Below are 24,911 nucleotides of genomic sequence, written 5' to 3' on the forward strand. Positions count from 1 at the left end.
AGCACGTTAACGAATAAAATTGTCGCTACTACAATGCAGGGTATATCGTATACAGTATTCACAAAAAGTGAACATTTGAGCTGGTATTCTTGGGAAATACTATTATTGGACTTTTATTTATTGGTCCACAAATTGAGTGGGCATACTTGGAGACTAGCTGTTAATCAAATTATCTACAATGTAGGTTAATGGACTGACACATATCGGCAAACATCTACTCCCCTGGATAATAACACGGAGGGCGTTGGATTATATTCCTCAGGTGTCTATGAAGGATTCTGAAGTGATTCCTGCATATGCTGTTGGTGATACAACTGCCGCGATCGATTTTCTATCATTCAAAGTCACTTGCAGATCGGTTTCGGGCTATTTGGCCACTCGTCAGTGCAAGGTTGTGTCTATCATCAACATAAAGTCGATGATTTCCGATAATTGGAAATCGAATTCCTTCAGAGCATCATTCCTCGAATTAGGCTGAAACGAACAACAAACAATATGTTTTTCATCTCCCCATCTGTCTGTGAACGAGGTAACAAACCGCATACCCGAACTTTGCCCAATTCCCCGTACGAGGAAGAAAACTTCACAAATTGAATTTTGTGAAGTTTTGTTCACAAACTTGAAACAACCCGAAATCGGCCTGCAAGTGTATTCCAATGATTGAAAATCGATTGCGGCAGTTGTATCACCAACAGAATTTGCAGGAATAACTGCACTGACACCTGTCGGATATAAACAAACGCCCTTCGTGGTATTAGCTTGAATATTAGACATCTTAATAGCGACTAGTTTGAAAAATCAGATTGATGCGGCTTGTAACTAGATTTTGTAAAACGATCTCATACAATCTCGACAAGATGGAGATCCACTACATTACTTTATTCCGAAAATAATAGCTGAATGATAGATTTTCTGACATAAGGATTGGTCGAAGTGGAACAATGGGATATCCACCACGATCACCTCTCTTCGCCTCTAGATATCTTTCTATAGGCGAATTTGGAAATGATTATTCATGTAGAAATGATTATTCAGAATAGAACAATAACTGCTGCTATAGAGAACTACAGGCAGATATTTTTCGGAATGTTAGAGAGAACTTTGACTACAGACTTTATCAATGTTCAAAAAATAGTGGACAACGTCTCGAACATTCAATTAGATAAATCTATTTTTAGGTTTCATTGCAAAACACCTATATATTCTTCCTTAAATATCCTTACGGTTTCACATGATTTTTCCAAAAGTATCAAAAAGGGAGGTCAAGTATTTGGTGTTTCCAAAATAGTAGCCGTTGTTGTTTCCTTCTTTTCTAATGTAGTTTTAACTTCTCTTTGAAGACTCCAATGAACTGAAACAACTGTCTTCAGTGTCGCCTAAATTCCTCCAAGATCGTTGGAAAATAACACGAATGCGTAGTACCTTACATAGAGAGGATATTGATGTGACATTAAAGCAAACGAAATGAATTTGAGAGCTTCATTTCTCCGGGTATCAACGTATCCGCGGGACCATTTCAATTATGCGCTCTGCAGGAAAGCAGTGAATCTTCGCTTTAATTGTTTGCGGACCGGACTGAGTTCTGGTTGTTAGCGGGGGTGAATTAACGTGGATGATTAATAATTCCGTGTTCGAACGTTCAAGATGGCCTCTTAGTTGGGAAAACCGATTGGGTGCATGAGACAGGTTTGTTATCGAAGTACAGGGGACAGATTGTTGTTTGAGTTTGGTGTTTGCTGTGATAACTAATCAGAACGAACACGTCTTTTCATCGAAAGTGGGTATCTTTTTAAAAGTGTTGGATTTCGTTCATTTTTCGTGCATAAAGTAAAAAATTAAAAGAGATGAATTTCACAATAAAGTGTTATTTGGATAAAAATATTGAATTGAACCTGTCGATTTCTGTGGAAGCATTTATGCAAAACTCTTATGTATAGTGACAATCATATTTCAATATCTGATTGCATTAGTGCACTTTGATTAGGACAATGAAATCGACTGAAATTGTGAAAATAATTCATAAACAGGCTTGAGACGTATTATTCAATAATAATCAACCAAGATGTTAATGACTGTCAGTTTTGTCGCTGTCGGTTGTATCGTTGTTGGTAAGGAACGTTTTATCGCTGTAAAACTCTGTTATGGTGCCCTAGCCTTCAGTTTTCTCATAATATTATCGTTGAAAAATAGCAAGAAGAGATTTGGTATACTCAACGCCCTATATTTTGTTCATTTTATGTTACAACATAGCGACTTATTCAGATAAGGACATGTTGTTTCAACTTGAAATAATTTCAAAGCATTTCAATGAAACATATGTTAATGAAGTTAATCAGAATAATGAATGTTTCGTTGAATCGTTGCAAGTCTTTTGCGTCTCGTAGAATCAGATGATAATGAATGCAGTTTATAAAAGTTTTCTGCGTACTCAATTCTCCAGTTTTGATTGGTTCTTTGTATTTTTATCTTTTCTCCGATATCACTGACGAATTCATTTATATCGCCACTCTTTCATAGTTTACAATTTTGTTGGTGTTAACTTAGGTGATCAAATCTACCTTTAGAGAAATTCTTGCAATTTCACAATTATTAATCTGTATGAAAACAATAAAACGAACAGTAAGTAATGAAGAGCTCCACAGATTCTAAAATGATTCTGTAATCACATATTAGCTACAAAATAGCAGTCATCTATAGAACTACATCAAATAACTGAGTGCTTTGAAAATATGGCTGTCTGAAAGGTGGATTATATCACTGCTAGGCTCATTAGAGTTTACGAGAGCAAAAACTATAGCTTAAAGTACTCAATGTGATCTACTCAGGCAAATTAATTTGGGAATTTTCCAGTAGTATCTATATTGGGTGATGAGGGTTGTTTATCAACGATAAAGATTGCAGCATTCAACTCAATTAGGTGTCAAATTGCATTTATCTTGAAATATTTTAGTACTGTATTGCAGTACAAAAAGCGCGAGAGTATTGTTTTCATGTATGGAGCTCTGTCCCCAAACATATCCTGAAGTTGCTGGATTCCATCCAGAAGATAGCTGTCCGCCTGATTGGAGACGCGAACATCATGTGCAACCTTGGTAGCCTGGAACATCGAAGAAAGGTTAAAGATTTGTCTCTCTTCTATAGATACTTTCACGGAAAGTGTTCAAGTGACGGCACATTTGATTCCAGCAAGAATGGTACATATCAGAAATACGCGACGGTTTGTGGCTACTCATCGTTTTCAGGTACCAATATTTTTCCAAATGAATCAAATCTGCAGCGATTCAAATCCTTTAAAACAAAGTTAACCCAAAACTTTGGATTTGCTAACGATAATAATAACATGAGAATCGGGAAGCAACAAATTTTCACCGGAAAATATAAAGAGAACGTGTTATTATTGTTACATTCCCTCTTTAACTATTTTTTTACGTTACTTCATTTGAAATCTCACAACGTGTCACATTCAAATCCTTTTTCGTGTCATTCACACCCTCATTCTTCTGGGTACATTTATGAAAACAAATTAAATACAGCTTTCCATAAATTAAATTTGAACTGCTCATTTGTCGGAGTCATTGACAATATAGATTTACGACATCACTGACAAATCTATACAACTTATGAACAACAAGTACTCAAAGGGTAAATAACACTGTTACACATAATAAATTATTACAGTTTTCTGTTCATTTTCTTATTTCATTTTTCATGTCAATAATTATAAATTAAAAACATGATGAACAAATATTGAATTTTATGAGAAAACGGCATTTCGAAAAATATTCGGACAGTAGTTGACTGCTACAATAATTTATGACATTGTCATGATATACTTGAGAATATTTGACAAATAGTATTTCAACAAAGTTTCGAGTATAGATATATATATATATATATATATATATATATATATATATATATATATATATATATATATATATATATACAAATATGAAAGTTATTGAGTGTCTTGATATATAAACAGAAGTTAATATCGGACATAGCACTCATAAAAGTGGCAAACCATAGACACGTGTTTCGGGCTTTTGGCCCATCATCAGTATGGTGCAGCCAAGTGTAAGGATGGGCAACACTTGGTTACCAAAAGATAGAAATACAAATGCACGGAGCCACCAACAGGAGCCAACCGCACACTTGTGGTTTCAGTTGATAGATCTCGTGTTCACAAGAAAACTATCAAAATCACCACGGAGGCAGCTATAGCTACCTGCGTGACATCCGGGTCCAGGAAATTATACAAATATGAAAGTTATTGAGTGTCTTGATATATAAACAGAAGTTAATATCGGACATAGCACTCATAAAAGTGGCAAACCATAGACACGTGTTTCGGGCTTTTGGCCCATCATCAGTATGGTGCAGCCAAGTGTAAGGATGGGCAACACTTGGTTACCAAAAGATAGATAGCGGTTGGCTCCTGTTGGTGGCTCCGTGCATTTGTATTTCTATCTTTTGGTAACCAAGTGTTGCCCATCCTTACACTTGGCTGCACCATACTGATGATGGGCCAAAAGCCCGAAACACGTGTCTATGGTTTGCCACTTTTATGAGTGCTATGTCCGATATTAACTTCTGTTTATATATCAAGACACTCAATAACTTTCATATTTGTATAATTTCCTGGACCCGGATGTCACGCAGGTAGCTATAGCTGCCTCCGTGGTGATTTTGATAGTTTTCTTGTGAACACGAGATCTATCAACTGAAACCACAAGTGTGCGGTTGGATCCTGTTGGTGGCTCCGTGCATTTGTATTTCTATCTTTTGGTAACCAAGTGTTGCCCATCCTTACACTTGGCTGCACCATACTGATGATGGGCCAAAAGCCCGAAACACGTGTCTATGGTTTGCCACTTTTATGAGTGCTATGTCCGATATTAACTTCTGTTTATATATATATATATATATATATATATATATATATATATATATATATATATATATAACAGAATAATAAGTGACTGGATTAACTATAAATCGATTTAATTCGTGAGGTTGCAGTCAATAGCTGGGCTGTTACAAAGAAAACTCTTTGTTATATGTCAAGCTTTCGGTATATTTCACACCTTCGTCAGGACAACTACAATAAGATTATATATCTTGTAAAAAATATATAAATATGGAGAATTTACTAACGTGAGAATAAAATATAAAATGGTTCAAAAACAGATAGAAAAACATTAATAAATGACAGTTAATAAAAATTTTGGCTGACAATGTCAAGTGGGAAAATTCTGAATGATACTCGAATTACTAGATTTTTTATTTTCTTTATCATATTTCAGTAGGTACGTGTAAATTTTGCTGAGACTATCAATATCAGTTCGTTTATTCATTGAATGTTCTTCGTTATTAATATGTATCATTTCCAAAAATATTCTTTTCGTTGTATTGGTTTCTCTATCTAAAATATTTGGATTTTCAAAATTCATTTTATGATCCTCCGAATTAACATGTTATGTTAATGCACAAGAATTAACATTTCGTCTACAGTCGCTCTTATGGGAAGTGATGCGACTACTTAGAGGTCTAGATGTTTGTCCTATATATGTTTTAGAACAATCCATACAAGGAATTTTGTATACTAAATTGGATTTTTCTTATTTGAAATTGGAGCTTTTACTTTACTGTATAATTTAGATATAGAAGTGACATTTGTTTTAGATATTTTGAGGTTATTTTATTTTATTAATGTTTTTCTATCTGTTTTTGAACCATTTTATATTTTATTCTCACGTTAGTAAGTAAGTAAGTATATATATATATATATATATATATATATATATATATATATATATATATATATATATATATGCGTGACTTCTAGGTCTTCTAATTGAAACCACGAATGTGCGGTTAGCTCCTGTTGGTGACACCGTGCATATGTGAAGTTTTTCATTTTTGGTAACCAGTTGTTGTCCATCTTTGCAATTGGCTGCACCGCGCTGATGAGGCCAACAGCCAGAAACACGTGTCCGCGGTTTGCCCCTATTTTTTGAGTGTTCTGTTCACGAATTTTCCCCTCTTGATTTATATCATACACACTCGTTAATATTTATATCTCTGTATTTATATCCTAGACCCGGAAGTCACGCAGGTAGCTATAGCTGCCTACGTGGTGATGTTAGATGATGCCTGGGAATTCTAGGTCTTCTAATTGAAACCACAAATGTGCGGTTAGCTCCTGTTGGTGACACCGTGCATATGTGAGGTTTTTCATTTTTGGTAACCAGTTGTTGTCCATCTTTGCAATTGGCTGCACCGCGCTGATGAGGCCAATAGCCAGAAACACGTGTCCGCGGTTTGCCCCTATTTTTTCAGTGTTCTGTCCACGAACTTTTCCCTTTTGATTTATATAATACACACTCGTTAATATTTATATCTCTGTATATATATATATATATATATATATATATATATATATATATATATATATATGTATATATATCTTCAGTGAAATCTCTAAATCGAGATGACGTGACTGAAAACATAAAGTGCGGCTGGCTTCTGTTGATGACTCCGTGCATTTGTAATGTTTCTGCAACCAAGTGTTGCCTAACCTTACACTTGGCTATACCGTACTGATGACAGTACGGTATAGCCAAGAATAGTGTTGTAATTCTAAAAGTCTTCCATAAATAGTGTTTTCTGTGAGAGACTACTTGAGTATCCATATGGTAGATATTGGTGTCGGAATGATTTTTGGTGTGTATCCGTTATGAATTACATTTTTCCATATTATATAATGAAGTAACGTCAAATATTTTGTTATTATAACAATTCACTGCTTTTATTCTTCTGCATCATCTTCACTTCTCGTGAAATTCAACCCACTTTACATTTCATTGTGGTATTAATTGTCTATAATGAATATTTATATCAGTTCATCAAAAACAGTGCATAAGTAATGTTCTCAGCTGAGATACTAAATACTAAGGTATATCTTCAACCTACTGGTAAGTTTTTCTATAGAAACACCAATAATCATGATGCTTCAATACCAAACAGTCAGTTTTCAACAGAAGACATTTGTAGAAACTATTAGTCAAAACGCCGTAAAGTTAATTGATTTCACTCTCATTTCACCTCACAATAAGAAGAACAAATTAAATAAAATTCAAAGAAATGATGAATAGGCGGAGTTCAGCTATGAGAGCTGCTTTTAAACCCAACCCCGTTTAAGATTACGATTTTTAAACAATGAAAGTTCAAACCTTGTAATTCACGTTTCTGTTCCTCCTCTGCCCTCATTAACCAGATAGACCAAAAATTCTGGGGAAAGTATCTTATTTCTTGGCCAATATGACGCCCTGGTCATGTAACTCTTGATATATGCTTCATTTTTACCTTCACTTCACGCCAGAATTCTCAAGGATAATAAAAACTCAGAAAAAGAATGTTTTCATTTCTCAAGATATGATCCGATTCAAAAATCATTTGAAAATCGACAAAAATTGGTTTTTCTCGTATAAATATTTCTATACAAAAATATTTGAGAGATTTCCGATTCAAAACACGGTTTCTACATACATGTTCAGTTCACTTCTCATGATCCTGATGGAAGTAAAACAAAGGACCGTCTGAACTTTGTATAGCCTCGGGCAGATCTGCTTTTGAATATATTCTATGCAAACGCAACAAAATATCACATTTTTGTTTATGCTACCTGAAACCCTTTCATTTCGTTTTATTTTCAATTCGATGGAATATATGTTGAGTTTTCTAGAATACAATCTCATCTAAAACGGTATTTATTCGATGAACATAATTCTGGTAATAGTCTCTAGACAATGAATGTTTTCACGATTTCAAGTGAAGCTTGAGTCTGAGAAATCTAACTGATGAAGCTACCGTGTGGCGAAACGCGTTTTAAATGAAATATATTGTGGAAATTCTATAATTATTATCATGGATAGAGTAATGAGCCAGAGTATGCATAATTTGAAGTGTAGTATTACACTAAAATAGTATCTCACTATATGATATTTCATTCACAGGAAAATATCTCAAGCTTGCAAGTGCACTTGCAAGCTTGTGGGTTTCTGAGGGTTTCGTACAAAAACAGTAGTTTTCAATCCCTCATCATAACCTCATCTTTTATCTCTGAGAAACGAATCGCTAAAATTCTTTCAAAAACTTCATTATTATTCAATAGAGGTATAAAGTGAGTTTTTCTACGAAAGTTTTTCAGTTTGTATTTCAAAGATACCGTTATCTATTTCAATTTTTTTCCTTCTTCAGGAAGGTTTTTCTCACAGAAACTGATTTCTCTTCAAAATATTTTTACCATCTTGAGAAAATAATTAGTTGACGTGTGTTTTATGTGTTTTGTATACATTATGTTACATCGTGTTACATTGTAATATGTTGAATATTTCATTACCTACCCACTCGAATAATTGTTTTTATGCCCCAGTATAATTATAATATGGAACTAACTATTCTGAATACTCCTGATTTGTTCTGTGTTATGGGACAATATTCTCAGAAACACATTTCTATTTTTAGCTCTTTAGCTTCTTGTATTTATATATTATTTGAACGTATTTCATTGTTAGAAGAATTTTTAAACTATTTTAATATTTTTCATATACCATTTCTACCTTTTCGGACTTGTATTCATATTGGGATTTCCTATTTTCAAATGAATAAATAAAAAAATGCATATTTGAAAACTATCTCAAAGATGCTGATGAGTTGATGAATACTAGCGTATTCCTCCGAAATCATGTGATACGCGTTTGAAATTGATTTCTGTGAATAAAATTTCATATTGCTTGAAAAGAAAAGGAACGTTTGCCCATGAAATTTTTCTTGTACTCAGAAAATGAATCCTACTATGTGAAAGATGCGTAAAATATACTTCTTTTCTTTTTTTGCGAAAAAAGTTTTTGGCTTGCTAATACTCCATCTTGATACAAAAAAATGTGGGAATCTTCCAAAAAAGGAAGGAAGTAATCAATTTTTAAAGAAATTACTCTGTACATGGATGTGTAGATCATGCAGAGAAGTAACTTTCAGACAGAAACTGGAAGAAAAAGCCTACCTGAAACAGCTAAATTCATATAAACATTGAATTACACGAAAGAAAATTTCTTTCAAAAAGTGTTAGGAATCACACGTAAGACCTCGCACAAGTTTCGACTTCTGAAGGTTATCCTCCGTAGGGGTGCGATAGCTGGTTAACCTGTTAAACATATTTTGAACATATTTTGAAAATAAATACTTATATACGATCTTAACTTTTATATGAACACTGAATTATATATAAAACAATTTTTTCCTTTCAGTTTGTATTACAAACATTCGTTATGAAATTAAATCAGGTATCATTCACATCTGTTTCTTCCAGTTTGTGTCTGAAAGTAACTGCTTTGCATGATCTGCACATCTATGTATAAAGTTACTCCTCTTAGAATTGATTACTTTCGTCCTTTCTTTGGAAGATTTCCACTATTTTTTGTATCAAAATGGAGTAGTAGAAACCAAAAAATTCTCTTTCGAAACAAATACTTTCATATGAACACTGAATTATACAGAAAACACTTTTCTCCACTCAGTTTGTACTACAAACATTTATTCACAGGATTCCTACACAATATACTATATGAAAGGTAAAAAATTTCACTTGCATGGAACACCGTCATGTTCACTGATAGACATCGATGTTTCTCCGTAAGACACTTGTCTTGAAACTCTTCAGTACCAATCTAGATAGAAAAACAAGATGAAGTAGTAGAAAGCCAAAAACTTTCTTTCCAAAAAAATGTGTCACTCCTAAAAATATAACCCTTTCAAATTGAACTTCTGTTATTATCCCAAACATCTTTGTTGAAAAAATGTTTGTTGACTTTTTCAGTTTTTTCTCTATTTCTTTACAACTTCTTACTTGGTCAAGTTGAAAAACACAGAAAAAGGACATTTCACCCTTTCATTCAAAGCAATGAATACATTCATTTATTATTAGTATTATTATCATTATCAATTTTCATATTGAAACAATATTGAAATTATCAACTCAGTTACGAACTATTCACAATTTATCCATTTGTTGAGAAAATCAATATTATGGATTCAAATTCGAAATATTCGTCTGTCCCAAAGTCCATATAAACTTTTCCCATTGATTTAATTCTTGCAGATGCTCCTCATTAAACCAGCAGCAGGACTTCGCAGAAATCAATCGAGAGATTCCCCATGGACCGTTTTTGTAGTATCACTCCTTATTTATATCACACACTGATTTTCAGTCTCTTTCTCAAATTAAAAAAATTACCAATTATCTCAATATTCGCCTAGTACTAGTATAAACTAAATTTCTGACTACTTCTCACGTATGTCGTTTTGCGTATCATGTTTCGCGAATATAGAAAAACTGTCACAATCAGGTACAAGTAACAGTCAACAATAGCAGGAAGTGGAGGATTCGATTAGTTTGGAAAAGTGCCAATATCTTCTATGGCATCGTGTCAGGCTCACCGTTCATTCGATGAAAGCTGACAAGCAATTGGCAAATATTAACCCAAAATGTTGGCTGTGCGCGAAAACCCGAAAGGTAAACATTGCCAACTTGTATAGCGTTTCAGCCATTACATTATCTGTTTCATCATGTTTTCTTCGAGAGAGGCCCTGTCATTTTCTTCTCTTTGTCATGTTTTCAGGGAACTCTCAGACGCGGGACTAACGAATTAACTGAGTAGCCTTCAGATGTGCTTTCATTCCCTTTTCTTTCCGGTAATAGTTGACGTGGTGCTGGAGAGTGGGTTACTGTTATGTCTAATACCAAGCACAATATTGAGTATATATGTATATCCGCTCAGTATTCGAGTTCTGTTGTTTAATATGAAATGTTTTAATGAATATGCAAAATTCATTAAACAGGTTTTTTTTTCGGATCGAATAATAATTTAAATATTACTCTCCTCAAATTTTCCTAAATGGAACTCTGTAAACTATAATTACCTATGTGTGAAAGTGTTTGACGATGTTTCGTAGTGCATTTCATTAGTTCGGACTTCCATTGTCTAATATGATAATTAAAGTGGAATCCCTGAAACAATCTATAAAAAGGTTAGCTGAAAATTGACAATTATACTAAGCAAAAAACTAAACTCACAATGAGATAAAATACAAGCAACAATTAAAAATTGAAGTCTTAACAAGAAATGAATATTAAAACTTAAAAGATTCCAAGCAAAGTCACTTCACGAGGTTTCGATTATTAGTATCCACAATCGTCTTCGTGTGATAACTGAACTTATTTCTCCAAAATCTGACTATTTATAGGTCATTCGAGTGCTTTCACCTATACCCTCTTCCATCTCTCCGCTTTATCGATTTTAGCGAAAGCTGACCGTTTGGCGAGAGTTGGTCGTGTTCCGCTTGATCAGAGGTTTCCATATGTTACGTATCTCTTTGCTAGCTTTGCTTAATGCGTTGTTGGACAACATATATATGGCTTATTTGAATTTTCTGCAGAACCAGTATTCCTACTTGTGGATGATTTCTGCTTGAGACCACTTGATGTTATGTTGATTAGTCCAAATATGCTCTGCTATTCCCGATTTGCTGGTTTATCCTCAAAGTGTGTGTTCCTTGTGCTCGGCAATGCGAAATTTCAATGGGCCTCTTAGTTTCAACGATGTATTATTCTCCGCACTCGCATGGTATCCGGTAAATGCAATTCTTGGAATCGCAGTCCGCGTTTGGTGGCCTGGTTTTCGTGAGGCTGCTACGAATAGTGTTCCCAGATCTGAAGCAGGTTCTGATGTTATACTTGGACCCAATTTTTCTTATCGTTTTCGACAATCCTCTGATATAGGGAAGTACAAGTACTGGTTGTGGTGGCTTCTCTTCCTTGTGAGGCTCTTACTGTCTTCTAGCCAAAGTCTGTTCCACCATCACTTTGGAGTAACCATTCCGTTGAAGGTCATTTTTGATGATGCCTACTTCCTTTTCGAGACTTTCCTTTGTATTACAAAGCCCTAAATCACGGTCTACTAGAGTCTTGATGATTCATCTCTTAGTCGATTGATGGTGGTTGGATTTCTGGTTCAGATACTGTCCCGTGTGAGTGGGTTTTTGATATACGGATGTGAAAAGGACCGACCCTAAATGGGAAACAACAACGCATTTAGCCAAGCTAGCGGAGAGATACGCGTCATATGGAAACCTACAATCAAGCGAAACATGACCAACTTCCGCCAAACGTTCAGATTGCGCGAAAACTGTTGAAGGGGAGTGGGGGAAGAGGGGATAGGTGAAATCACTCGAATGACCTGTAAATAATCAGATCTCGGAGGAAGTCCAGTCATCACCTGAAGACGAATGTGAGTACTAAAGTCGAAACGTCGTAAAATTCCTAGGCTTGGAATCTTTAATTTTCTAATTTTAATTCCTTGTTAATAGTTCAATTTTCAATTGTTGTTTGTATTTCATTTCATTGTAATTTTACTTTCTTTGCTTGATATAATTATCATTTTTTCGCTAATCTTATTGATTTTTGTAGATTATTTCAGGGATTTCCAAACATCATATCAGACAATGGAAGTCCGAACTGATGAAATATAATTACCTAGTTTATTAACAAAATTCTTTGCAGCAAAATTAGCTAATTCAATAAGTTGATTATGACCTGATATGATGTTGTGGTGCAGTCTAATCTATCAGAGAAGCCGCCATTTATTTTCATAAATATTCAGCCGTCTCTTGAACTTCCCCGAAGCGCTTCAGTATCAAAACGTTTTTCTACTACGATTGAATGACTGATGTTCAACGTTGTCAGCTGGCTGATATCAACTAGTTGCGGAGTACCTTAGATTTTCAATAGTACAACATACGTACACAGTTATTTGAAACCAAGTTGATAAATTCAAAATTATGTAAGCATTTTCAATTTAATTGAATGAATCATTTGTTTGTGGATTATCATACATTGTATTTGTGGATTATTATATCGCGGGCTATTCAACTATTGTAGGTAGGTAGGAAGATGAGTGGGTGCGTGCTCGACCTGTCACTACAACACACATATTTCAACCCGGCTTAATAAGTACCGCTTCTAAACATAGTCGATCATCTAATCCAATTTGTTGTCCAACTTGATTCACTATATGTGGTGGAACAGGCATAGAGTATATAGGCGGTTTTTTAGCTAATATCTCTATTGCTTTCTCGAAAATGGAAAGACATACAAGGTAGGTTGTACGAAACAAAAATTCCCTATTTTGTGAACTAACCTCTTTTCAGATCGAGAATATCAGTGTTTGTTATCAAAATATTCCACAAAAACTAGAATTGTCGAATTTCTTTTTTTATTCCACCGCCTCCAATTCGACTATTATAAAAAAATGCAGAGAAACTTTCAATACTGTTTCATATTTCAACAATCTATATCTATATCCATATACTAATATAAATGTGAGAGTTTGTGACGATGGATGGATGTATGTATGTATGTTTGTGGCTCTTTCACGCCTAAACGACTGAACGGATTTAGATGAAATTTTACATAAATACAGCCTTCACATCAGAAAACATATCACAATGTACACTTCGCAATATCTGTCAAATTCACCTGAAAATTGATACAATTGCCGTTTCAAGTATTTAATGTAGATTCACTTTGTCTTTTACACTGAGTGATAAGAAGGAATCGTTTAAAAGTTATCGCGATATAATTAACTAGATGCAACGCACTAAGTCATTATGTGTCGCGTCTACTGTAAGGCGGTGGGACGATGCGAGGGGGTAGATGGGCGATCTAAGGTTAGTATAGTTGCATATTTTTTCAGTTTCTGTATTTTTAAGGTGAAAATATAAATTACTAGCTAGCCGGGCGGTTCGACGTAGGTGCTTTGTTCACTTATTCAGTCGGCCGATGTGTGAGTCGATGATTCAAGCCTCAGGCTGAACGCTCGATTTTCAGTCCTTAGCTCACATAAGTTTCAACTTCCGGGGGTTGTCGTTCGTGGAGGTGCAAAAGCTGGTTAACGGGGAAAAACATATTTTAAAACTTTTTTTTAAGCTATTGCCTGCTCTTATATCAACTGGCACCCGAAGCTATTGAACCTAGAATTTTGAAATATGCAGGTAGGTTCTTTGTATAGCGTAAATAAGCATCAAGGACGGGAATCAGGAATTTCTACCCGCAAGGGAAGAAATAGAGGTTGAAAGATTATATTGAATTTTGTCAGTTTCAAAGTTAGAAACCGTTTTGGGTTAGTAAAAAAAATATTGTAACTATTTGTTTAAAATGATCTGTCAGGAAACTTATGTGACAAACTGAATTCTACGCGATCGAAGCCGCGGTCAATAACTAGTCTGATATAAATCTCTTGGGGGAGGTAGAGCCAAAAAACGAAATTCTACACTTCCAGTTTTTGGCGAATATTTCAAAAACAATCACTGATATCCGCAATGTCTAAAGGGATTATTCTAGTTCCCCAGAATAGAAAACTTTTGTAGGATTCAACCGACCTTTTATTTATTATCGTTTCCGACATAGCAATCGTGTGATTAGCTAAAAAATGGCATGCAAAACTAATGATCGGTATATCTCACTTCAGTATTCTTAAATGATAGGGATTAAAAGTTATGTCAAATGGCCATTTGTACTGGCATATATATTGTTTCTTCATGGAATAATTTGATTGTAGGGCTCTTATGATGGAGTTGATGAAGTCCAAAACAGCAGGAAATTGTGTAGAAGATATTTTCTGGCTTTGTTAGCCGTGGTCTGCAGGTTTTTATGATTGACTTATTCTGAAGGTTTTCAGTATCTGCGTGGAAACATGCCGAGTTCTTCGTGTTTCGCTTTATTGCCATTGATAATGTATACCGGAGTAGTGGACGGAACATTAGGTGAAGGAAACCTGCAGATCGCGGTTAACATACCCGAAAAATAGCTTAGAAATGTTTACAGTTGGTCGTTAATTGTTAATTGTTTATCTGCGAACATTTTTGATCCCTTTTCCGAATAAACAACAATCGGTGATAGTTTCTTCAATTACCCTCATTTGAATGATAATAAACTTCACTCAAGTAGTTCACATTTGTTCAAAACTATTCAGATTATGAATCTGATTCATGCCAGGTACATACAGATGAAGACCCCTGTATTTTAGTTATTTCTGAAAGCAGATATTTGATTTTTGGTACAGGCATAGACCTTCATGGGTAGCACTTTTTGCAATACCGAATACCGAATTCCAAAGCAATATTCGAATTTCATATTCAAGTCCAATTTTCAATTAATTTTTCTAAATCTACGAAAACAATACATTCGATATAATGAAGAAATAAGAATGAAAAATCTAATATTCATTATGAATATTCTTATTAGTAACCATAAATTGAAAATCGGACTTGAAATTTAAAAATTACAAAAAAAAAAACAAATTTTGTCGGAATTTGGTATGTAGTGTCAAAATCGATTATTAGGCTTATTCCGGTATCTCCAACGCGAAGTAAAATAACAATAATCTGCCCTTTTCGCGGGATAACATTAGGCTGAGTTTGAGGCTGTCACTTAGGCTTAGTATTGCAAAAAGAGCCGCCTATGGAGGTCTAAGGCTGAACCAAAAATCAAATATCTGCTGTAAAAAATGACTAAAATACAAGTGTGTCGTCATCTCAAGTTTGTCACACTGTATATCATGTACGGATCAACACATTTTTTTCAAGTTTCGAATATTCATCTATTATGTGAATTGATACAACGCAATTCGATTACATATTCGGAAAACGTTTCCATTTCGAATTATTACGCTTATTGTGCGAAAAAGCGTTTTCCATTCCATTTCATGGCATTCGAATATATTTTTCGCTGTTAGTTACAATTCTGTACTACACTCGATAATATAAAAATTCTGATCAACATGAACCTTTTTTGTGTTCGTTTTTCATATGAACAGTTTTTTGAAATGAATATGCTTGAACCGACAAAAAACAAATATAAAATGAGCATGATGAAACAGAACTGAAATGAGTAGGGAAATATATTCTGCTTAGATGCAAATGCCATTCATTTACTTGAATACTGATTCACAAATTATTCTATTAAAATTCGGTAGAACAGTAGTTGAACCCGTTATATGAAGCATATAGACTGACTTAACGTTTTCTGCGATTGAGTACGACGAACAATTTTTTCCGTAACTTCTTCGAACTCTTTTATTTTTTAAAATGATGAGAAATGTAGCGGTGATAATAAATTTGAATTTCTCCGATTTTCATGTGACATGTTGTCTGAAAAATTAATTAGGCAATACAAACACTGGTATTATGTTGACCGAATCGAAAGTACGGAACACCAGCGTTCCTATTACAAAATATGAATGATGTATGCACAAAACTGAAATGAAAATGAGGTCGACTATATACCTTTTATGACACTCACAATCTTACTCTATACAAAGTGACGCTACTCATCACCACTGTCTCGATAGGATACGAATGCTTGTGAAAAAGGAATTTGTTTGCTCATTTCTCTAACTGATAAATCGTTTCTTGATTTCAAAACAATCCAGTGGAAAAAACAATCTATCAATACCAATTCCAACAAAACAGTTTCTTGTGCTAGTGTGAACAGGTTCGTTATTGAATGTTTGTTATAATCCTCTCAACATAATTGAGATTGTGTTTTGAGTTTGTGTTCCTATACACTTCATGAATGGAAAGTTTACAGCTAGTAGCCTTTTTATGAAGGACAAAACACAAGCACTACAGGAAAATCCTTAAGGCGCTTGAGAGCGGTGCCTGTGCGAAAGCAGCGAATCACGATGTATTTGAATCGCTGGTGAATAAATTAATTTGGAAAAACTTTCTCAGGAAGTTTATTCCACATAAACGCAGTTCTCCAAATGAAAGAGTTCTCAAACAGTGAAGTTCGAGGTGTACTGAGTTGAACCTCAAAACGATGAGCAGCTACAGTACGTCGCGTATTTATGATATGTACCGCTCTTGGTGAAATCAAATGTGAAATTTTTCCGTGAAAGTATCTATGAAAGAGAGAAAAATTTACAACATTTCTTCGATGTTCCAGAATTTCAAGGTTGCAAGTGATGTTCGGGTCTCCAATCAGGTGAATGGTTTTTTCATGAATGGAATCCAGCAGCTCCGGGGTATGTTTGGGGGCAGAGCTCCATACATGAGAAATATACTCCAAAGAAGGTCTGATCTGAGATTTATAAAGCATGAAAAGTTGCTGATGTATGTACAGTTTTCCGGTTCGGAACAGTGTTCCAAGCTTTTGAGAAGCAGGCTTTGCAATTCCAGTGACATATTGGTCCATTCAAACCCCAACAAACTTATCGAAGCAGAAAGCGTCCTGACATTATAATATCCGGTTCGGAGAAATTTTTTATTTTGGAGAAAACCGATGCCAATCTCTGCACCCACTTCATACTCACAATTTATAATTAGGCGGTAGCGACCACACGTAATCAGGCTATATCGAGATAAAGTTTTAAATGTTTTTTTTTCAAACGGTTTCATTTAGCTTGCCCTGTTTGATTGGGTCAAACTCAATAATTGAAATTTAACCCACTTCTGTAGACAGATTGTTCGGATATTTTGTACGCACATTTAGTTTTGATGACAATACAATTTAATAATTGCTGTATCATTGAAAGTCAAAGATAACCCATGTTTTGTTAAAAATTCAAAAATATGAAATATGTAGATGTAGTTGATACTTCAAACCTGGATCAAAATATTCATGCACAAGTATCTATGTATGGTATGGTAAAAAAAGTTTATGAATTCGAAGAACAAACTGAAAGTAATATGGAATTAGAAAATTATCAAGTGATTTCAGAAGGTGGGGCCAATAGTAACAAAAACATACTGATAATTTTATAATTTATTCTCCATATAAAATGTCACCTTATTTCATAATTGATTTCTATGAAATATCGATATACAAATGTTACAATTCGAAGCTTTCTTTCAATATGTTCTTCTATTACTCAAACCGAAAGACGGAATGGGTGGTATACTACTGAATAAAACCTATCATTGAAATTAAAATTCTGTCTGTCTTTAATATATTCATATTCATCATATTCAACAACTGATACGTTTTCCTGAACAAATAGTTAGATTTTCCTATTAATCAGGAGCAGATTGACTCGTTATGATCCGCTAGATGATGCCTTCCTTGATCTTAATTGTGTTGACGAAAGGCAATTTTCTGTTGGCATAAAGTTATCTTAGGAGGGTGCAGTGCTGTCCTCTCTTCGACACTCTTATGCAGTTGACGAAAGTCCGATGTAATTTTTTGTTCTTGGTTTCATTAAATCCATCACAGGAAGCAAGAAGATCCAATTCCAATTGTTACAACACTGACTACATAATTCTTAGACCTTATCCCCTTCGAACTTATGGGTATTTGGAACAATAAAGCCCTCTTGTAGTTAGTTGTTTTTTGTATGTTACATGGATCGGCATCGTGAAATAGAAAATACTCAATTCATCTTCAGTGGGAAAATAAGTGACAAAATTGAAAACATAAATATAATATAATATTTTTTGGGTGTAAATAATATCCGTTGTAGTATCAGCCAAGAAAAAGAGTTCTTTTTGACAAGCATTTGCAATATCCTATTATGTAGCGGATTCCAGTCTTAGTATAATTATCAGTTTTTAAGTAGTAATCAAATTTTTCCATATGTATTTCAAAGAAAAATACCTGTGTGTATGTGTATATGTGTGGGACGATTGGCACACACACATACATAGATTTTTTCCATAGAAACATAAATTGAAAAACGTGATTACTACGTTGAGAACTGATAAGTATACTAAGACTGGAATCCGAAACAATAATCCTGCAATATAAAGATCCTTCTGGTATTGTCATATCGTACGACAAATCTGACTATTCCGATTCATCATCGAACTTCATCATGAACCTTGACTTGTGTAATTTTGATGTTTATACTAGGATTATTTCAAGTTTTTCACAAGATCTACATCAACGATTTTTTTTTCAGAAAAACCAGAGAATGTGAAAATCTTTCGCAGTGGAGATCACACTCCTTTACCAAATTCTACAGTCATTGGCCCAATGGAAGAAGAAGATGAATTCGACTTGATCTGCGAGGCATCTGGTGGTAAACCTATTCCTAAAGTGAGATGGTACAATGGTACCAATGAAATACAAAGAGGTGAGCCTGATTTTGCACTGATGAATAAAAATGTTCAGGATATGACATTTTCATACTGTTCATTAACATTTATGATAGAATGTTGATATTAAAGGAACTAACTGAAAACAAACAAACATAATATAACTGATGAATCAATGATTTGGTGGGTGTTTCTATTCTATTATTATATACTTCAGCTGCAGTATCAAAAACTCAACTTCAATAACAGAGCCAACGTATTTCCACATTTTCTACATTCTGTCGGTACAGTTGCAAAGTTCTCTCTCTCTCTCCCTATTTTGGATGGTGGTTGCTTCCTATCATCAGGCGCATTTGGCCAATGCTCCTCCTGTTGGTTAACAGGAGCTTCGTCTTGCAGCGGTCTTGCACGAAGCAATGCGGCCACCCATTTTTTCCAACTTCTTTTTTTCATTATTAAAACAAATTTTGATTAATAAAAACATTTTGGTTTTTATGGAGTCGCCTCCTGCTTGGGAGACCATTTGTTTTTTTTTCACATATACAGCCCCCTTTACGTGGTTATCCGAACCACCCCGTCCTGGATACCGGCGTGAATAGAGGGGGCCCTTGATTCATTACTTTTTTTTTTAATGACACTCACACATTTCTTTAGTTAACATAATGGACTAACACAACACAAAAACGGAGTTCCACGATAGCACATGGCATCCGCGTACCTTCTTTGTGGGCGGACGTTATCAGCACGTCCGTCCACTACCACGGCCACCACGGAACTTCTCCAGTTGCAAAGTTGAAACGATTCAATGTTATCTCAAAAACGGTGAGTTACACAAAAGTGAAAACGAAAGCTAAGATATGATGTATAGCTCATCATAAGTGTGTTGAATAAATATGACCAAGCAATCCTAGTTTTGAGAATACACAGAAAAAAATGAAACTTTTATTTTCTATAACAGAATTAAATTAATTGTTTTCACTTTCTAATTTTTTTCCGATTGATTCGGCCGTTACTTGATCCATGGTAATTTCATAAACTACACCTTACGATTTGATCTCCACAAACTTTATTTGAGGAATATATCACATGTTTCGCTAACACAATAGCATCTTTAACAGTGAGTTGAAGAAGCTATCACATTAAATTCAATAATAAAAAAAATATCTATTAGAGACATTTATTTCTAAAACATTAGGAATAACACTTCTGCCCTTTTTTGTGTACGGCGAATAATGTGCTTGCTCGTGAAGGCCGTGGGTTAAATCCGACAGATAAGTATAAATATGTACAAAAAATTATAACAAGGGCGCCAAGTAGTTTCTTGTGCACCGACTAGCCTATACCTGAAATGAAACTACTAAACAATCCAGATACGCGAAAACAGTAAGGTGGAATACGACAAAGGAACAAGAATAAAAACGTTGAATGTTGTTTCCCCAAAATACGCCTGTTCAACGGATTTATTTTTCACTTATACTACATACTAAACGCTTATACAAAGGCGAAGACAAAACTATTCGGAAACACCAACCTATTCAGCGAGGTTCATTGCTTTCGTAAACAATAATGTCAGGATCCCGCAAAAACAACATCATTAATAAAACTTCTAATCACTACTTATCTAGCTGCTAGTGATGTGTAGATTCTTATGGCCCGCTACTACGCAAATTCGTGAAAAGCTCTTAATTCCACGTCCACACGGTCGAAATAGGAACACCACCATCCATATGATTTCGTAAAATTTGCAGTTTAGTCGCTACGTAAAAGGCAATAAAATTCAAAAAGGTCTGACCCCATCCATTTCGACGTGTTATCAAAGGTAGCACCCGTCCGGGCGAAATTTCGATTAACCATATCAGAGAAAAACATCTAAAAAAAAGGTATAAATTGTAAATAATTGTTTTCGCGATACATCCGCGCCAAAAAAAATAATGAGTGACAAAACTATACGCTTACGCTTATATGTTCGACTGCCGAAAGAAATAAAATTCATTCGATAAAATTCATCCCAATCGATAATAAGGATATTGCAAGATCGCTCTACAGCAGAATTACCCAATCACAATATTACAACAAGGCACGGTAGGTTTATATCCGTCAAAATACGTAATTTCATATTTGAAAACCAGAATTTGCCTGAAATCAAGTCTTCCGAACGATATCATTCAGTTTCACTCACGAATGCCCCAGAGCGGACGGACAAAAAAAAAACGTTCCGTTTTTTTCTTTTCAAAAAAATTTACCGAGTCGGCTGGAACTATATATCGGGTGTTTCACAAATAGAGTTGTCCTAATTTAATAATTAGCGTTCAACTATTTACAACTGATCGTAACAAAGCTACTGTGTTAACGAAACATGTCGTGGTCAAATACCTAGGAGGTGATTGTAGATTCTCAATTGAAATGTAGTTTCTTTAGCGTTCTGAAGTATTAGTTTTTTTTCTAGAGAATTCGTCAGTACTATTGTTCTATTCAACTTTACATTTCTCAAATGAATATAACTGACTTGAAATTTTTCAAAACCGAGCGATGAAAGTGATTTTGAGTGGTGATAAATGTAGAGGAACGTATGTGATGTTATAGAGGTGAATTTTTACTATATCAGTTTATTTTGTCATTAATTTCCATACATAAAGTTCATTTAGATATTTCAGGACCATATTTTATTTTTTCTTTCAATTCAATAATACACATACTTATAATACAACAGGGACAAGATAATTTCATACCAATTCAGAATAACTCAAAATTTTCAATATGAATGAATTATCTAATGGAAGATTAAAATGGATAAAAAAGGATTAATTCATTTTAATCCATCATGAAATATAGTCGAACGTCTTCAAATTAGATATATCTTCTCAAGTACTAGAATTGTCTTTTTGGTGATTTTTGGGGATGTATATATTGCTTCATTAATCTTCATCAATTTTCATTCATGATTCTGCAATATTGGTATAATTTTAGGTTTATTTTCACTTTCTTCTTTGATGCTCTAGTGGCTCAGAGGGCTGAATATATTTCAGACTGTCTGTCTGTTTAAAATCTGTTTTTCCGTTAACCAGCTGTCGCATCCCTACGAACGACAACCCTCAAAAGTCGAAACTTGTGCGAGCTAAGGATTAACGAGGTCTTACCTTTTAACGTGTGATTCCTAACACGGGTTGGACGATAGCAAGTGAAGATCGATCGTTCAGACTAGGGCTTGAACCACCGACAAAAACGGCAGTCAATTCGAGTGAGTGAACAAAGCACCCACGCCGAACCGCTTGGCTACCGACCGACCATTAAATTACTGTTGATTTCAAATATTCAATGAAATGTTGTAACGAACTCGATAAAGATATTTTTTGAACTCGTATTGGATTTTTGGAAATGACTATACAATATTGAATAGGATCACTGAAAGTAGATATTTCCGAGTGACGCCCGTTCGATTCATTTTACTTTTTTCCAGTCCTCGCCGAAGCTTTCAGGAAAGCGCAACTCTCGAACTAATTAGAAAATTAATAAAGGACCGACACAAAAAAGTTAGTGTCCGAACTCGAGTTTAATTAAGGAATTTTTGACGGGGTGGGTTAGTGCTGGAGCGGACACTTTTGAAAAATGATCCTTCCAGCTCTCCTTTGACGCAGCCGTTAGGAAATTCGTGTGATTGGATTACGTTCGGGAAAGTAGTCTCCTCAAGAAACGATATTTGAAACTGAAGTGATTTGAGTTTGATAACTCCGATTATTAGGATAAATAGGAAAAACTATAACTTTTCACCTTTGGCAAATGTAGTTTTGTGTGGCTAAAGACGATCAAGGATGTAGACACCAAGTCTTTACGTACAAACACAGGAACAGGAAAATAAAAAAAAATCATTTTCGAGAAAGTGATTTTCATATTCAAGTAATAAATTCTTGTACGGCTTTTGTGAAATCAGTTAGGAATAGAGTTTACGGTCATAAATAACCATTTTTGGAATAGAAAACTGATTTCACGAGAGTTGTACAGGAATTCAAGACCTTGGTGTAAAGAGGTCACTTTTCCGAAAATATAAATTTTTCGTTTATAACATATGTGATGTAATCGGCCGATACTTGATGAAAGTCGATAACGTATTCAAGAAACACTTTATTGTGAGATTTTAAATAAACAGTTTCACAAAAACGCAACATGTGTTTCGCCACACAGTAGCTTCTTCGGCGTATCGTTACTCGTAAAGATAGGTCTGAAGAAACTATTATATGGCACGCTATTGTATAGCGTGTTGCGTTTTTGTACAACTGTTCAGTGAAAATCTCACATTAGAGTGTTTCTTGAATATGTTTTCAACAGTCAGTTTTGTTAGAAAACAACCCAGTCGAATTTTTTGTGTCTAAATTTATAAAAGATATACAAGAAATGTTGGCAAAAATCACTACACTCCGGTTATTGTTTTCACTTTTCCCGAATTTCCGGGTGCACCACGCACCTTCAAAAATTCACACTGCATGCTCTAAAACAATTGAAATATGAAATACTTTATTTTTTTTTTATTTTCGTACACTAATATCATGTTGTTGTTGTTTTAGGGGGGTGGGGGGGTGGCGGCATTAGAATGTTTTCAATTTGCCATAGAAATTTGAAATGGGCATACATTGCCCTATATTTTTAATCTACATTTTTTCGTAAATTCAATTATGGCATCGTAAATTTTCTTTTTCTGGTGATAGTAAACGTAATATATCAGAAGAATAGTGTATGTTTAGGTACCTTGTATTTTTAAATGTGAGGAATATCCTCTGGTGTTGAAGGGTCTAGGAGTCAATCAATCAATCAATTTATTTGCTTATTATCAATATAACAGATTCAGCATCGTCAAGGTAGATGAATATAATACAAAACATACACAATACATACACATTAAAAATGCAAAGCATTAAAACTTGCATTTGAAAAATTCACTTACGTCATAAGGGCAGAGATCAACAAACAGCCCTTTTATACTTTTTTTGAATTTAATCATATGTATTTTTCTCATATATGCTGGTAGATGGTTGTCTCATATATGGTGGTAGATGGTTGAAGAGTATTATCGCCATAGTAAATAGAGGTCTACAGCTGTCAGTTCTTTTTGCTCTTCTCGAAATTCTAATAGCCATTTTTTATGAAATGAATATCCTTTCCCAATCAGTTGAAAGTCCCCAAAAAACTAATCCGTATGACAGCTTAGACTGAAATAACCCCATGTAAGCTGCTCTCGAAACATAAGAGGGAACAAATTCATTGATTCTACGAAGCAGGTAAAGAGTGCAGGATATATTAGTAGAAAGATCTTCGATGTGGTCTTTCCAATTCAGTTTTTGATCCAGCGTTACCCCTAAAAACTTAATGGATTTTTGACTGTCCTTCAGTTCTTTTAATGTGAACGTAATTGTTTCAGTTTTCTTGACATTCAAGCATAACTTATCGGCTGCGAAAAAATTTTCGATTTTTCTCAACGCGTTGTCAGTTAGTTGCTTTGGATATTCATGTTCAAGGTGACTTTCTTAAATAGTAGTGTCATCGGCATACTGAATCGTATTGAAGGGGTTCATATGATGTGGAATATTCCTAACATATATTAGGAATAGTAGGGGTCCCAAGATTGACCCTTGAGGCACCCCTGCTGTTACACTCACTTTTGGAGAGCTTACACTATTTTGTTCCACAACCTGCATTCGTTCGGATAGGTAAGAATCGATCAAATCAGCTATTTTTCCCCCTAATTCCATAGTACGGTAATTTATCGA

At 34.6% G+C, this 24,911-nt stretch overlaps 1 protein-coding gene across 12 annotated transcripts in view; it reads left to right on the plus strand.

Moving 5' to 3' along the window:
* nrm (neuromusculin) overlaps positions 1-24,911 on the plus strand; it is a 1,033,009-nt gene that overhangs the window by 797,731 nt on the left and 210,367 nt on the right. For all 12 annotated transcript variants that reach the window (XM_074171837.1, XM_074171836.1, XM_074171839.1 and 9 more), the window contains one exon: positions 19,017-19,190. In XM_074171837.1, the coding sequence (XP_074027938.1) occupies positions 19,017-19,190 (174 nt within the window). The remainder of the gene's footprint in view (positions 1-19,016; positions 19,191-24,911) is intronic.

Source organism: Leptinotarsa decemlineata, unplaced genomic scaffold (assembly GCF_025532065.1).
Source record: "Leptinotarsa decemlineata unplaced genomic scaffold, Ldec_3_MD MMD2_tig00000035_RagTag_RagTag, whole genome shotgun sequence".
In the NCBI taxonomy this organism is placed as follows: Eukaryota; Metazoa; Arthropoda; class Insecta; order Coleoptera; family Chrysomelidae; genus Leptinotarsa; species Leptinotarsa decemlineata.